At 43.2% G+C, this 17,115-nt stretch overlaps 1 protein-coding gene across 1 annotated transcript in view; it reads right to left on the bottom strand.

Annotated features, from left to right (window-relative positions):
• The window catches only part of DNAH11 (dynein axonemal heavy chain 11), a 330,595-nt gene that overhangs the window by 63,603 nt on the left and 249,877 nt on the right, over nt 1-17,115 (bottom strand). Inside the window, 3 exon segments of the mRNA XM_045288657.1 lie at nt 5,738-5,860; nt 7,547-7,782; nt 15,674-15,844. Of these exon segments, the coding sequence (XP_045144592.1) occupies nt 5,738-5,860; nt 7,547-7,782; nt 15,674-15,844 (530 nt within the window).

Below are 17,115 nucleotides of genomic sequence, written 5' to 3'. Positions count from 1 at the left end.
ACGTATGTACAGATTGTGATGAGTTGCATGAGCCCCTAATAAAATGATTATTTAATAAAAAGAAAATCCTATCCGAGTACTAAAAAGACCTCATTCAAATGGTGTCATGGGTTACATGATACACTGACAGTAAGGTCAGCAGTTTGAAATCACCCGGTGCTGCTCAGCAGAAAGACAAGGTTTGCTACTCCCACCAAGAGCTAGCGTTTGGAAACTCACAGGGAAAGCTCTACCCTGTCCTCTAGGGTCACTGAGTCAGAATGGACTCGATGTCATTGAGTTTAAACACAATTCTCTGACATCAAATCCAAGAGCAGCTGCATACACATATCTGACACCTGGAGAATTGCTCACAGAAAGCAGGTGTAACTAATCCAAGCACAGCGCGTGGAATCCACGTCATTATAAGAGGAAGTGCTTCTGCAAAATGTGATCTTCCTCCTCCTGCATTATTACTATAAAGCGGAAAGTTGATGTCGTGTAGCTGGGATTTATATTGTTTTAGGGTTCCTTGTAGGGCATGCCCCTTGAAGACTATTCTTGTAAATACAAAATAAAGTCCCAAATATCTTCCCACTAACTATGTAGGTGCTCAGAAACGAACTGGAATGCATCTTCTAGGAAAGTCCTTCTGGTTTTACGATGAACGTTCAAAGATCACTTCAGTAATATTGGGGGGCGCATGTGAAAGATTGAAAGACATGACCTTGGGAAGACACTTTGCCAATCAGCAACTTTGCTAGTGTGTAATCCTCAAATTGTTCCAGCTTTGTTTTAGAGGAAATACACATTGATGAATCTTGCCAGCTCTGTTTCTGTCAATTGCAATGATAAGAGATATTTGATATAAAGTTAGGATTGTCTTGAGTTTGGCGGATTTAATTATTTGTAACTACCCAGCTGTGGTCATTTTATGACAGTGGTATCTACCGTGTGAGTCAGGTTCAACTGTACATCTTTTCAAACAGATTTAATGTGCTATTGATGAAACCATTACGAGAACCAAATTAAAGTCTCGGCTGATATATTGGTCCACAGGGAGCTGTCAGACCCGAAAGGAGTAATTAGTATTCATTACTTCATACTCCACAACATTCCAATTATTCATGAACTTCAACTTTTGGACTAGGCAATATCTATCACCAACATCTTCTCAGACATTCATTACTAGGAAGAGCAAACTAACACTGGCATTCTTTTTTTAAAGGCCACCCAAAACAAACAAAACGGAAATAAACAAAAACACCATCAATAGTTGAAACTTTCTGAGGGATGACGTTTCCCCAGGTGTGTCAAGGCCTCGCTCCCTCACCTACATTTGAGGAACGTGGTAGAGCAAAGCCGTTTGGGGTGAATGTGCCAACTCTCTGCAATGCCCGGGGAAGCGGTCTGTTTTCCCCTCCCCTTTCAGCGCTCTCTTGCCTTCACAGCCCACAGGAGAGCATGTTGTAATCCCACAGGGCAGTCTTTCAGACAGTGCAGCACGCAGAGAGGGGACAGGAACAATCCACTAACAGGTGCATTGTTGGGGGTCAGCACAGGGAAACTCCAGTAGAAAATTTACAAACATGCTGACTGGTTAGAGATGTGACCAATGTTAAGGCCTACCTGTCTCTGTTCAACACATACAGCAAAAGTTAATGTGTATTACTGTATTTTTACACAAATTAAGCACACATTATACTGTGTTTACAAATCACACAGCCCACGCACACATGCATTTCCAATTAGACGATGTGCATATGTGCACTATTCACTTGAGTATGTTCTCTGCAAAAATAAGGTACATATATTTTGCAACAATAACTTTTTTTGTTATAACATTGCAAATGAATGCCTATTAACAAAACTAATTTTTCCATTACTTTTCTTTCATATTGCTTTCCTTAATTTTGTTTATTGCATAAAATAAAAATTATTCCTATTTCCACCCATCTATTTTTAAAATATCCTTCTTTAGTTTGCATAAATACACATAATTTTACAAGTTTCTCATTTGTAAAAGTTAAATAAAGGAACAAAAAGGACATAGTTTTATATTAAGCAACTTCTTCTTATGTGGAAACACTCGCTCACCACCACCGAGCAGATGCATAGCAACCTTGTAGGACAGGGTAGAACTGCCCCTGTGTGTTTCTTTACAGGAGTAGAAAGCCGCATCTTTCTTTATCCTGTGAGTAGCTGGGGGTTTCAAATTGTTGACCTTGTGGCTCCCAGCCCAACGCGTAACCTACTCATTAAACTATCAGACTATGTAAGCCAGAGTAGGAAGTACCCTATAGGATTTCTAAGGCCTCTATGGAAGCAACAGCCACATTTTTCTCCCACTGAACACCTAGTGGATGCAAAGCCCTGATATTTTAATTAAAGGCAAGTGCTCAACTAATCACTGCATCACCAGGATTTCTTTTACACGGTCATCCACATACCCATTGCCATCAGGTTGCCTCTGATTCACAGTGTTCCACAGTGTTTCGGAGGCTGTCAATCTATTTACATGCAACCGCCTCACCTTTCTTCTTCTGAGTGGATGATCGGTTCAACCCATCCACCTTTCAGCTAGATCAGCAGTTCTCAGTCTGTGGGTCGCGACCCCTTTGGGGGTTGAATGACCCTTTCACAGGGGTCACCCAATTCATAACAGTAGCAAAATGACAGTGATGAATTAGCAACGAAAATAAGTTTCTGGGTGGGGGGTCACCACCACATGAGGAACCATGTGAAAGGGTCGCGGCCTGAGGAAGGTTGAGAACCACTGGGCTAGATGAACCCACGGCACCACCCTTGGCTTCGAGCAGAGTGCCCAAGCCCCATTTTTCTGACCGGTGCAGAAAATCCCCATGCTAATCTTCGAACTATCTAGTCTCCCTAAACAACCACATTCACTGTCATGGCTAAACTTTCTGTGTAGAGGTTTCTCAATCAACATGTTCAACCAATATCTCTCAGGAGCTCCACATTCATATGTCAACTGTTTCTTCAACTTATCTTTTGGGATTGAGTGTTATTAATGACTAATAAAATGTTTTGTTTTTGTTTTATTTTTATTTTTATTTTTTTAAAAATGTTTTTTAACGAGCACCACAAGCTCCCACATTCTTTGGCTTATGATGCTCTGAAAACAGACGTATGGGAGAATCAAACAGTGAAAATTGGAAATATTGCTCTGACTGTTCTCCTACAAATTATTATTCCCACACAAAAGCAGTTAGGAGTTAGGAGTTGTTAAGGTAATAATTGATGCAATTAACATCATTTGTTACATGCATGCTTATAGGTAATTTTCAATCCTCTTGGTCTTTTAAAAATGCTGGAATGGTTCGATCAGTACCATAAAGCAGAACAGAGTACGCATTCAGTAAATAATAATTTCGAATACATTGTTTGCACTTTATGTTTCACGATAGACTTGCTGCTTTATGCAAAGTCATTTGTCTACAGTATAAAAATCCTCCAGAATGCTGATACTTAACTGCCTTGATACTGATGAAAACGCCTGGCTCAAATTCATTACTTATCGGTCACTTCAGATTTTCCCAAATTCAAAGTAATCTCATAGGAAGTCATCTAATTTTTTATACCAAAATTGTGTTACTGAAAGTCCTAGCTAAAGATCAGAGGATATGTATTTCACTGACAAAAATTTTAGGTTTTCATAATGGAGTCAGAACCTTAATAATAAAGATTTCACTTTAGTGGCATGTAAGATTTTACACTATATTTTTAACACATCAGACACAGCTACAATTATATTTATGTTCAGAATTGCAGTTTGTCAAATGGCTTATTAGATTGTTCTTAATGCATGTCTGGGTAAATTTTGGTTTATTAAACAATTATAAGTTGTCAGCCACTCTAAAGGGATTTACTTGGTAAGGTATGTAGCAAATACTATACTACTAAGTTAAGGCTATTGAAAAACAGAAAGGATCTGGTAGCGTTGTTGGGTAAGCACTGGACTGCTAACACAGAGGTCAAAGTTTCAAAACCACCAGACGCTCTGCAGGAGAGAGATGAGGATATTAGGTCCCGCAAAGATTTGTAACCTTGGAAACCCTAGATAGGGTAGCCTGGAGTCAGAATTGTTTTGAAGGCAGTAGGTTTGGGTTTAAAATCAAAGACTGCCACGGAGTCTATTGCGACTCAGAGAAGGCAGTTGCCCGTAAGTCGGCCTATTTCTACTTGCAAACGAGAGAGAATCCTGTGATACAAAAGAAGGCAAAGTGGTGGGGGGGGGGGTGTCAGTGGAGAAGAAGGAGACTGAGGAAATTACGAAATGTATTTCTGTGAAGAAAAATAGTAAAATGAGAAGGAAATTAAGCGAAAGAGCGAGTCTAGAGAACGGGGTTTCTTGAGTGAAGAGACTTCTTTCTGGCCACTCTCTCCCGCAAGAAAAACCATGACTCAAATTCTCCCTCCACCCTCTGTGGTTTGGTTAGAGGCTTACTTTGTCTAATTGCTTAAGCATTTGTAGAAAATTAACAGAGCGGCTCCTTGTGGATGGCGGGGATGGTCTGGGAGAATGTTCTGGAAAGTAAGGTATCCCAGGAGGCAGAGCAGCCATTTGGAAGGTTGCATGCATTTCACTTGGGGTGTTCTAAATTTCTGGTACTCCCCCATTGGTGGTATGGGGATATAATTAGAATCCCATTGATAAGTTCCTTACCAAAAGCCACACCACATTCACTGTCATTGTGTTGACGCTGACTCACAGTGACCCTACAGGGCAGGGTAGAACCGCCCCTGCGAGCTCCCGAGATTGTAACCCTTTCTGGGAGTAGAAAGCCCGTCTTTCTCCCTTGGAATGACTGGTGGTTGGGACCTGCCCCCCATGGTTGACAGGCCAACACATAACCACTATGTCACCAGGGTTTCTCAAGTTCTTTCCACTAAAGGAAAAACAATTGAACATGCTGCTACCTTGGATAAGGCTGTGTTAAAAACAAACAAACATGGATTTAAAATAACTAAAAAAGAAAGTCATTCCGTACATAAGAGAAAACTTGATCTGTAGGTAAGGCAGAACTCCTAAAGATGTCCTGCACTTACTGAAGCTTGGGAAATCACTGGCATAACCTGAAAAAAGGGGAAACTATTCTCAGTACATTTGTGACCATGCATCTCGGGGCCTGGAAGTCAAGGATTGAGTAAAGGGATTCTAAAACTACAAGCAAATCGTCTAAACGTCTGGGTCATGTTGTGGATGCTTTAGTCCTTTGTCTTTTTAATCATTTTATTGGGGGCTCGTACAATGCTTATTATAATCCATCCATCCACCCATTGTGTCAAGGACGTTTGTACATTTGTTGCCCTCATCATAGAATGCATCTTTTTTTTTTCAAGCAGATTTGTACATTTATTGCCCTCATCATTCTCAAAACATTTGCTTTCTACTTGAGCCCTTGGTATCAGCTCCTCATATTTCCCCTCCCCGCCCTGAAACCTTGCTAACTTGTAAATTATTATTATTTTGTCATGTCTTACACTGCCTGACATCCCCCTTCACCCACTTTTCTGCTGTCCCCCATCAGTTCCCCCTTCCTACCCCACCTCCCTCCACCCTCCCGGCAGCGGATGCTTTAGTTTTGCAGCACAGGTACCAAGGAATGAAAAGTTTTATCAAGAAATGTTACCCGCAGAAGCCCACTAGACTGAGCTTCCTTGTGAGTCTGTGAATAGAGAGGCGACTGCTCAAAATGCAGCACAAAACACACATCAGGAAGTCAGGAAAACTTACTTTCCCTTTTTAACAGTATTCCTGCCAAGAAGCGGATCCAAGACGGGATCTATTGTCTCCTCTAGGTTCTCAATCACGATGGCATCGCCGAAGGCCAAGGCCGTTTCAATGGCATGCAGAAACCTGAAAATTCAGGCAGAACTGAGATCATGGAAGTAAGCACAGGAAAAACAATCCCCTTTTTATATGATCAGTTATACTTGGTCAAATGTCGGTGTTTTAAATGGGACATACTACCTTAAAAACTCAGACGTAGCTTACTGTTGTGGAGGGATACGGGGACCTTAAGGCCACGGATGGGCTAGAACCACCCCTGGGCGTTTCCGGGGCTGTAACTGTTCACAGGGATAGGAGCTGCTGGTGGTTTGAAATGGCAAACCATTCAGCTTGCAGCCGATCACCAGGGTTCCTTACCAACCTAAAGACTATTTTCTAAAGTAAGACTCTTTTTCAACTTGATTACACAGATGAGACTTTGAGATAAATATATCACGTTTTCCCAAATCAAACAAGTAAGTCGGGGGTCCTGGGATTATTTTTTATAATTATGGTTGAACTATATCCCTACCCCCTCATTTTTCCTCCAAGTATTTAGAAGCTAGGACTACATTTACCTCAATGCAGACAGTTTTATTTCAGTGTGTATGTGACATGACACAAAGTCAAATGAAAGAACGGTAGGCCCCAAATAATTGATGCTACATTAATGGACCCTAAAGGCATAGCAGCTTTCCATGTATACGCATGGAGGTCTGAAGGACCCGTGACCAGAAAACAACCTTCTAGTACAAGCAGCTTTCAGAAGTAACCTGTGAACGTGACAAAGCCACTGGCTTCTTTTCAGACCTCCACTTTTGTGACTTGTCGTCATGTTTAGAGCTTGCTGTCGGCACTGTGCATTCGGAGTTACGTCTGCCACCGTCATGAAATCTATGGGTGCAGCCGGCCCTTCTTCTGGTGCCATGCACCCAAAGCAAGCTCACTGCCATCGGTCCATACCGGCTCGCCAACGACCCTGCAGGGCAGCGTATGGGACTGCCATGGTGGATATCCAAACTGCCAATCTTTACAGGAGTAGACAGTCTCAGCTTTCTCCCAAGAAACGCTCTCCAGAAGCCATCTAAGGGATCATCTTGCCCTTAGGAAATTTACCTATTCTACTTTTAAGATGCAGGGCTTACTCTAAACATCAAACTAATTTTTAAAAAACAGTTTTACTGACTCACGTATCACACAATTTAATCGTTCAATCATATCAAGAAGAGTTGTGCAATCATTACCACAATCAATCTTATAACACTTTCCTTTTCTCACCCCACGGGTAAATCACTTTTAAAATGAGTTGTGTAATCACCATCAGTCCTAGGGAGGCTAATTTCTTCTTCCTCTAACTGGACACTGCTTGCTTAGAAAAAATGCGTATCCCCAGGGAGCTATTACGGGGAAGCACGGGGCGCAGACAAATGAAGCAAACACCAGACCTGTCGCCATTAAGCCATTCAGACTCACAGCGAATCTGAGACTGGGTAGGACGGCTCCAGGTGGCTTTCTTGGGTGTCATCTTGGCAGAAGCACATCACCTGGCCTGTCTTCAGTGACACTGTTGAGTGGGTTTTGAGCCACCAACTGTTGAGGGCAGGAGGCAGGGGCAAGCCACGTCCACCACCCAGGGTCTTTACCGAGGACCACGTAGCACCGTGTTGTGATATTTCAAAGAGGCAGAGAAGTTTAACAAAGGCCAGTCTCCGTGAAACGCAGCCCCACTTCAATGCAGCTGAATAGAAAGGCAACCCTTCAGCTTCCACATACCCTTTCTGGCCCAGATGTGTGACTTTAAGGTCAGCTCCATACTTATTCTTGATCCACTTAATTCCCTGTTGCTGGGGGTCTATCATCAGGGGCCAGCGCTCACAGTGTGTTAGGATAGTGGCGTTTTCAGTGGACATTCTGTCACTGGGCAGTCCTTCGTTATTCCAGCCGGCGACTGTCGCGTCATCCGTCAGCATAGCTATCAAGTCCAGGCCTTCCGTTATTGGGATGGAGACCTTTTAGATCAGAGGCGAAAGCAATAAACTGGTGACTGAGTTGCAGAAAAGACAGGCTCAGCCTGATGGGAGTAAATTCTCTCTTAGAAGCAAGACATGGAAGAAGCACACCAGCCTATGCAACCACGAGGTGTCGAAGGGATCAGGTATAAGGCATCATTAGAACAAAAAATCTTACCATAGTGAATGATGGGGGAGTGCGGAGTGGAGATCCAAAGCCCATTAGTAGGCCACTAGAGATCCCCTTGCAGAGGGGTCCCGAGGAGGAGATGAGCCAGTCAGGGTGCGATGTAACAACGATGAAAAATACAACTTTCCTCTAGTTCCTAAATGTTTCCTCCCCGCTCCCACTACCATGACTCGAATTCGACCTTGCAAGTCTGGCTAGACCAGAGGATGTACAGTGGTACAGATAGGAACTGAAAATCCAGGGAATCCAGGGCGGATGAGTCCTACAGGATCAGTGGTGTGAGTGGCGAAACAGGGAGGGTAGAGGGAGATTGGGTAGGAAAGAGGGAACCGATTACAAGGAACTATATGTGACCTCCTCCCTGGGGGATGGACAACAGAAAAGTGGGTGAAGGGAGACGTCGGACAGGGCAAGATATGACAAAATACCCATTTATAAACTATCAAGGGCTCATGAGGGAGGAGGGAGTGGGGAGGGAAGGGAAAAATGAGGACCTAATGCTGGGGGTTTAAGTGGAGAGAAAATGTTTTGAGAATGATGAGGGCAATGAATGTACAAGTGCGGTTTACACAATTGATGTGCGTATGGATTGTGATAAGAGTTGTATGAGCCCCTAATAAAATGATTTTTAAAAAAAAGAAGCGAGATACAATTGTCATTACCAAACGCTGTTCGTCCCGTTAAACCCCGTTAAACTTTCAGGATTCTGTCCACAGGCTGCTCAATGTCTGGTTCATTAACAGCTTCTGTTTGGCCCCAATGGAAAGGGATTTTGTTCTACATATGTATCTACCATTACTTCACTTAAGGCAGAGGGAAATTCAGCCAACAGGCAGAATGTCAGGAGCGCACACATCTATTTGTCATGAATACTCAGCTCACACAGACAGTGCTCAAAGGCCAAGTCCTGCTTGGGCATTTTCTGCTTCGCTACAGGCCACCGCATCCAGGAGATGGCTTGTCTTTCGAGGGCAGGTCAGCAAGACGTACTTAGTCCTTATGAACTCCATCAGCTTGCTAGTTTTACCAAGAGACTTACACTGAAGGATTCACCACATTTCATGCTTTATACCATCAAGCAGAAATATGAGAAAGAAATCAAGGACACAATACTATTTTTTTAAAAAACACTGTTTTTAAAAACAACAATAGAAACCTTACTGCCATTGAGTGGATTCCAACTCATAGCGATCCTATCGGACAAAGTAGAACTGCTCCCATATACATGTATAGGTTTCTGACGCTGTAAATCTTTATGAGGGCAGAAAGTCTCATCTTGTTCCCTTCCAGAGGCTGGTAGGTTTGAACCACCATCCTTGTGGTTAGCAACCCAATGTATGAGCCACCATGCCACCAGAGCTCCAACATACATACAGACACATCGACCAATGAAATAGAATTTAGAGCCAGAAATAAAGCCACCCATCTATAGTCAATTGATCTTCAGCAAGGGGTCAAAGTCCATCGGCTAGACAAGAACCCATCCTCTCAACAAATGGTGCTGGCAATGGGATTTTCACAGACAAGAACCTGTGCCTCACACCATACACAAAATCACACTTAAAATCCATCAAACACCTAAATGTTAAAGTGAAACCAGTACAGTCTTTAGAAGAAATCAGAGGCAAGATGATGAAATTAAAAAATAAAAGACTATCAAACAGCCACACATACACACATGGCAGAAACCAAATTAGACTATTTCCTGTTTTTGCTTTTGATCTGTGCCATTTCAGCAGGGGAAGGTGATATTTTGTTGTAATTTAGACATAGATCTCTAGAGACAAACTTGGCTAATGTGCTGGCACATTTAACTTCTCAGTAACAGTCTTCCAAATTCACGTTAGATTTCCTGAAGCTGCGTGGCCACACTCAACACCTATTCTTCTACTGCCGCTGTTGGCTGTTTTTGACGTTCTCACTCAAACAGGTACTCTAATTGCCACCTGACCAGCGTTTTCCTGCTCCTCTGAGGGAAAAGAGACCATCGGATGCGGCTGCCTCCGCTGCATTCCCTCCTGTCAGGGTCGGGGTTTGTTTTCTTCCCTCCTCTCCAAGTTGCAGGGGTCTTGGTTACCCTGCCCCAGGATCACCCACTGGACACCCCATTCCGGAGCCCATCCTCTCTCGGCTCCTGACAGATCACAATTCATCTTGTTCTTCTCGTGTAGCCTAGACATGTGCTAGAGGCTCATTCATATTGGAAAAAACAAACAAAACAGAACAACAAGCCCCCCTCTCCCAGTCTCTACTTGGGCACTTCTGCGGTTTATGTGCGTCCTTCACGGTCAGGTTACTAAAAGAACTTTCCCGTCTCTATTTCCTCGCTTGCATGTATAATTTCACCCAGTGCGATGTGTTTTCTGCCTCACTGGGTCATGTGCTTTGGACCTGGTATCAGGAGAGACCAGTTTCTGGAGAAGGCATCATGCTGGCTTAAGAAGACAAGTGGTGACACAGGGAGGCTCCTGACAAGATGCATGGCCATAGAGGCTACCACAAAGGGCTTGGACGTGACAGTGGTGAGGATGGCACAGACCTGTTTTGTTCTATACACGGGGTCGCTCTGAGGGGCACCCACTCGACACCGCCCGGCAACAGCAGCAGCACAGAAATGGCTTTAACAAGGGTGACAAACGAGCGTCACATGTGGAAGCGTGAGGAAGCGGCTGTTTTTTCCTCGCTTGTCTTTATGGTGTCCGTGCTGCTCGCCCGTCACTTAGTCGTACCCTGGTTTCCTCGGAGACCACCCCCTGGGCTCTCTTTTCTCTAAACGTTGACTCTTTCTTCTTCTCCTTTCTTCATTCCCCATTTGCAGGTCATCGCAGACGCTCAACTTTCCTCTACATGAGCTCACCCACACCTGTAGTTTCAACAGCTACCTGTGCACTGGTGACTCCCAAATCTGACTGATTTCTCACCCTAGAACCCTCTCACTGGAGCAGGGAGCTTGTATGTCCCACAGAGAACTCAAGCTCATTGTCCCTAAAACTAACTCTTCATTCTACACACCCCAAGTCTACTTATTTAAAATTGAAATGTTTTTTCCAAATCTATTTTAATGCCAGGGGATGACATTTGTGCATTTACTTTCCCCATCACTGCCATGTTCAATCTATTGTATTGCCGTCCTTCTCGCCTCCTCTAGAAGCACTTCCTTCCTTGTCATGTCCATTGTCACCACGTTGCTTCGTTCCTGGACTTCTGGATCGCTACAATGGCCTCCTCACAGATGGTCCACCCTACTGCCTTCACTGTGTCCTCTGTGGCCAGTGTGTCACAGACTTGCTGAAAATCCTTCAATGGGCTGCATGCTTAGGTAGATAGACGGGAGTTCATAATCCACGCTGTTCCTAATTCTCTAATCTCATTTATAATGACATACATGTTCATTGATATTTTCCAGTTCATAATGATACATGTGTTGACCTACATTTTCTTCTAATTGATCTCACATTCTAATTGCAGGGGCAGCAGATCACTTAACGTGGTTCTCCTTCTAGGCAAAGTCTTTACCTCCCACCAAATGACTTTTCCCTGCATGGGTCTGCTATAAAGCTGGGAGTACTGATAGGATTCACCTCTGAGTAATTGAGAACAGGTTTCACTGGATTGCCATCCTGTTCTGCATATAAAATTGGCCCCCTGAGAAGCAAGCAGAGGGAGTCTCATCAGCAAGAGCCAGGAGTGGTCTTCTGGTCACAAGATCCTTGTGCAGTGAGCCTCCAGGATCCAGAAGAGCAAGACTATCAGAAGAGCAACCGCAGGACCCGGAGCCAAAGCATGGAGCAGAGTGATAGTGTCCCAAACCATGGGGCAAGGAGAGAATGCTTTCATGCAGGAGGCTGGCTTGTGGAATGGGGTGCCTCTGGGCACTGAACTGAGGAAGCTGGACTTGTTGATCCATGCTAGGGGAGCGGAGTGCTTTTGGGCTGAGGCTTACCAGGGCAGGCTGCCTCTGCCTACTTTATCAAGGAGCTGGTTTTGCTGATCCAGGGAGCTTAAACAGAATGTCTTTGGGTGGAGCCTTATGATACACCCTTTGGGCATTTATTTGCAGAATTGACAGGATGTTGTACCATGTCCTGATAAACAGCTCAACCCAGTGAGCATTTCTCAATGGCATTACAACTGGAATTCATGTCTGGGATGTTAAATAAATATAAGAACCACAAGCAATTGATGTGAAACATTCCCTAAACCTATACCTCGAATAATTCATGCCAACAATTAAAGATGGCACCAGTTTTATCAGTCCTTAATTAATAAAGTAGGACTCTATTAATGAGTGTCCACAGTTAAACACTGAACTACTAGCTAAAAAGCTGGCAGTTCAAACTCATTCAGGGACCCTTGTAAGAAAAGCCAAGTAATTTGCTTCTGAAAGGTCACAGCTGTGCAAACCCCCAGGGTCATTTCTACTCTGCAGAGCCCACCCCACCTCTAGAAGAAGTATTAACTAACAACGAGACTGGAGCACAGATCGACAGGTAGTTGTCTGAACACAGCAAGGGGATACCGTATGGTTTAAAATCAAGAAGAGTTGTATCCTTTCATCGCACGCAATCAATTTCTGCATTAGTAAGTAATCCGAGAAACGACTGCAGGAAGAAGAACGCATCATAGGAATTGGAGAAATTCTCACGAACCACCTTCTCAATGCAAATACCACCACCTTGCCTACTGACACGGAAGAAAAAATGAAGCACTGACTGATGATAGTCAAAGACTACAGCCTGCAGAATGGATTACAACTTAATGTAGAGAAACCCAGATCCTCGCAAGTGGGCCAATGGGCAACATCAGGATAAAGGCAGAAAACGAACGACAGTGTCAAGGATTTCAGTTTACTTGGATCCACAATCAGCACTCATTGGAAGAAATCAAGTGACATATTCCACTAGACAACTCTGCTGTCCAAGACCTACTGACAATGTCAAAGAGCAAGGGTGTCCCTTCGCGGACGAAGGTGTTCCTGCCCCGAGCCACGGTATTTCCAATCACCTCCACAGGAAAGCTGGACAATGAATGAAGACCATCAGAGAAGGATGGATGCGTTGGCATATAGCATTGGGAAAGAATACTGAATGTACCATGGACTGCCAGGCTCATTCTCACTGCCGACTCATGGCAGGGTGGACCTGCTCCCGTGAGCTTCCAAGACTCTCACTGTTTGAGGGACTAGACAGCTCTGTCTTTCTCTTGGAGCCGCTGGTGGTTTTGAACTGCTGACTTTCGGGATCACAGCCCAACTCATAGCCACAGTGCCACCAGGGCTCCTACGGTCGTGTACTTTGGACATGGTATCAGGAGAGACTTTGATCAGGACATCATGAGTGGGAAAGCGAGGGTCGGTCAATAAGAGGAGACCTTCAAAGAGCTAAACTGGCACAGTGGCTGCAACAATGGACTCAAACATGACAACTGTGAGGAGGGTGCACGCAGCGCAACGTTTCATTCTGTTGTTCATAAACGCCTGACAGCACTGAACGACAGGGATTTCAGTCTACTTACTCCTGGAAGCAGCATAGGAATGTTAAGTTCAATAGTTTTAACATTAGGAAGCAGGGGTATAGGGAAGTGAAATCCCCTACAATTTTAGAAATAAAGAGAATACTTTGTGAATGATTGAGAACAGAGAGGACCGTGAAAGAGAACTTTCATCAGCATGAAGTAAGCCAAGCAAACCCATCTAAAAAAGATGGCCAAATTTAGAGAAGGTGAGATTGAAGAGCAGTAAGAATTATAGAACTGATACTTTTGAAATGGACAATGAGATAAAAATGATCAGAATCATTATATAGTTAGTGGGATGTATGCTATCCTCTTAACTAAAAGCATATATTTTATGGTAGTAATTCTAGAGAAAAACTTCAACTTTCAGAGTATACAATCAATACTGGTGAAACTTGTAAGAAAAATAAAAACAGGGTTTGATACCATAGCTTAATTAAATAATTCAGTTAACCAAGAATTAGCCTTTTAAAATGATTAATCATGGGATACCTTCAATAGTAAACTTTTTCTAAAATAATTTTTAAAAATCCCCATGACAAGTACTTATGAGCACAACTATTTTAAAAAGGGAGGCCTAATTGCCAATATGGAATATTATTAGTCTAGAGAGAATTGAAATATTGCCAAGTGTACTTATGAAGGGTTAGATCTGTAAACGAAAAGCCCATTTTAATCCACTGGGATGACATAGTACTGCCTAGCAGACATTGGCCAGGAAGGTAGAAGGCCTGATTTCTTATTCAGTATGAGGTTGGTCAAATCATTGAAATTTCCTGGGCCTTAGTTTTCTCACAAGTACAAGAGGGAGATTGAACTAGTTGATTTCAAATACTTTATATCTATAATTCCATGTAAGGATTTAAAATGTCAAACTTAAGGTAAGTTGTTTTAATACCCACCTACAAGTGACTACACTTTAATTCTAAAAGTAATCTTGAAAATAATCTTAAAACCCCACTGGAGATCCCCTTGCAGAGGGGTCTTGAGGAGGAGATGAGCCAGTCAGGGTGCGATGTAACAATGATGAGAAATACAACTTTCCTCTAGTTCCTAAATGTTTCCTCCCCGCTCCCACTACCATGACTCGAATTCGATCTTGCAAGTCTGGCTAGACCAGAGGATGTACACTGGTACAGATAGGAACTGAAAATCCAGGGAATCCAGGGCGGATGAGCCCTATAGGACCAGTGGTGTGAGTGGCAAAACAGGGAGGGTAAAGGGAGAATGGGTAGGAAAGAGGGAACTGATTACATGGAACTGTGTGTGACCTCCTCCCTGGGGGACAGACAACCGAAAAGTGGGTGAAGGGAGATGTCGGAGAGGGCAAGATATGACAAAATACCCATTTATAAACTATCAAGGGCTCATGAGGGAGGGAGGGGAAAAATGAGGACCTAATGTCGGGGGTTTAAGTGGAGAGAAAACGTTTTGAGAAACGATGTACAAATGCGCTTTACACAATTGATATGTGTATGGATTGGGATAACAGTTGTATGAGCCCCTAATAAAATGTTAAAAAAAAAAAGAAAGAAAATAATCTTAAAACCTCAAAAAACAAAAACAAACAAACACTGTCATTGAGTCAATTCTAACTTATAGTGACCCTGTAGGAACTGGGTAGAACTGCCCCTGTCAGTCACTGAAACGGAAACTCCTTTTAGGAATAGAAACACCCATCTTTCTCCCTCAGAGCTGGCTGGTGGTTTTGAACTGCTGACCTTGTGGCTAGCAGCCCTATGTGTAACCATGAGCCACAAGTAAGCCATAGGTCATAAGAAAACAAAAAAGTTTCATGATAGGAATAACATAACTCTAATTTGTTAACAGTTACCTGTTTTGTAAAAAGCAGTTTCCCAAGTCTCTATTTCATATAATGAACTTATCCTTTATATATCTATATAAAATATGTATATTATTAACTATGTATAGTTATATAAACATATAAAAACCTTAGGATTAGAATTAATGTAATTAACTTTAAAAATAGTTTCTAATAATTAATGTTCACATTTCTAATCTTCCTATTGAAACCACCATTAAAATAAGTAAAACTAGGTAATAGTCAACCTAAGAATTTCCAATTAGCGGTCTTCACAGAAGTGAAAGAGTACTCAGCAGATATGCTGTTTTCAGTACTGGCATATCAATATGATATTTCTGAATCAGGACAAGAAGAGCGATTACCTTCTGCTGAAGAAATGGAATCCACTTGCAGCCAACCAGTTCCTGGCGATATGGTTCTGTAAAGGGCCCAGCATAAGACACAAATGCTGCTGTGAGGAGAACATCTCCACAGAGGGTCTTCTCTTGAGCTTCAAAGGATGCGATAGACTGACCCCAGCGAATCTTTTCTGACTGAAAGGTAAAATTACTCAGATGTAAATTCAGGGTGAGAGTCAGCCCAGAAAATGCATAAGGCAATTACCGTACAGGGCAGTTCAAGTCTATGTCCGGCAGCACAGCCCTCACAAGGAGCAGAAAGCAGCCGGTTGCCATGACTATGATCTTCTTTTACATGGTTGAAGCCCCTCGTTATGAAGGGTGCTCTGAGCTGACCACAACATGACATCGGGTTTTTAACATCTCCTCCCCATTGGATCCCTCCACTTATAACTGAGGTCCTTCTTGGAAGGCTGATAGACGCGCCCCATGTCCTGTGGGGAGCCAAGGCCCCAGAGCTGCGAAGAAAGCTGAGAGATGCTGCGATGGTCCGAGTCATCCTGGCTGCTCCCCATCCTTCACCCTTTGCAGCAGTGAGGCTTCACTGCCCTAGGCAAACATCATTTTAGGAACATGTTGACTAGTGGCTGATTATAGGAAAAGGAAAATCACAAATACCTTTCATGTTAATCAGCTAAAACAAAGTTTAAGTGTCTGTCTTAAATTCTAATTAAAAAATAGTGCTCATAGTCCCTGAGATGTATTCCAATATAATTAGAACATGTCAGGTATTTTAATATAATTGCCAAAACCCAAAGTCAATGGTGACTCATAGCCACCCACTGTGGATTTCCAAGACTCTAACAGGAGTAGAAAGCCCAATCTTTCACCTGCAAAGTTGCTGGTGGTTTTGAACTGCTGACCATGTGGATCACAGCCTAATGCTCACCCATTACACCACCAGGGCTCCAACACGATTACCCAAGAAGTAGCAACAGCTTGCTTCTTTGTGAAGAGAAAGAACTCTGGTGAGGAGCTGGGTGGGTGGGTGAACTTGCTATGTCGAATGCTGCTCAGTCTTATATCTAGCCTGATAACCATTTACAATCAGATTTATAGGTTAAATACGCAGAACCTCTACACTGAATTTGAACAAAGCACAGTAAGGATCTATGCATTGACTGAACTGCAGCACAGCTCACTAATTTACTGTATTGTGATGCACACTGAACAATAACACCATCTTCTCAGAACGTGCAAGCTAGTAAGACTTGGAAGGGGAGGGTAACTATAGCGATTTGATAATGCAAGCAAAGGAAAGCCCTAGAGAGGTTGGCTTTCTCCTTGAAGAGGAGGAGGAAGACAATCGAGGGGCTGCTAGTGTTGGTCGGTGCTGTCGAGTCCATTCTGATGTCCAGGGACTCAGTAAAACAGAAGGCAACACTGCCCAGTTCAGCGCCAGCCTC

Source organism: Echinops telfairi, unplaced genomic scaffold (genome assembly GCF_000313985.2).
Source record: "Echinops telfairi isolate 266 unplaced genomic scaffold, ASM31398v2 ScPeMD7_23;HRSCAF=83, whole genome shotgun sequence".
NCBI lineage: Eukaryota > Metazoa > Chordata > Mammalia > Afrosoricida > Tenrecidae > Echinops > Echinops telfairi.
The sequence above is the reverse complement of the archived record's forward strand: the minus strand, read 5'-3'. Positions and strand labels throughout refer to the sequence as shown.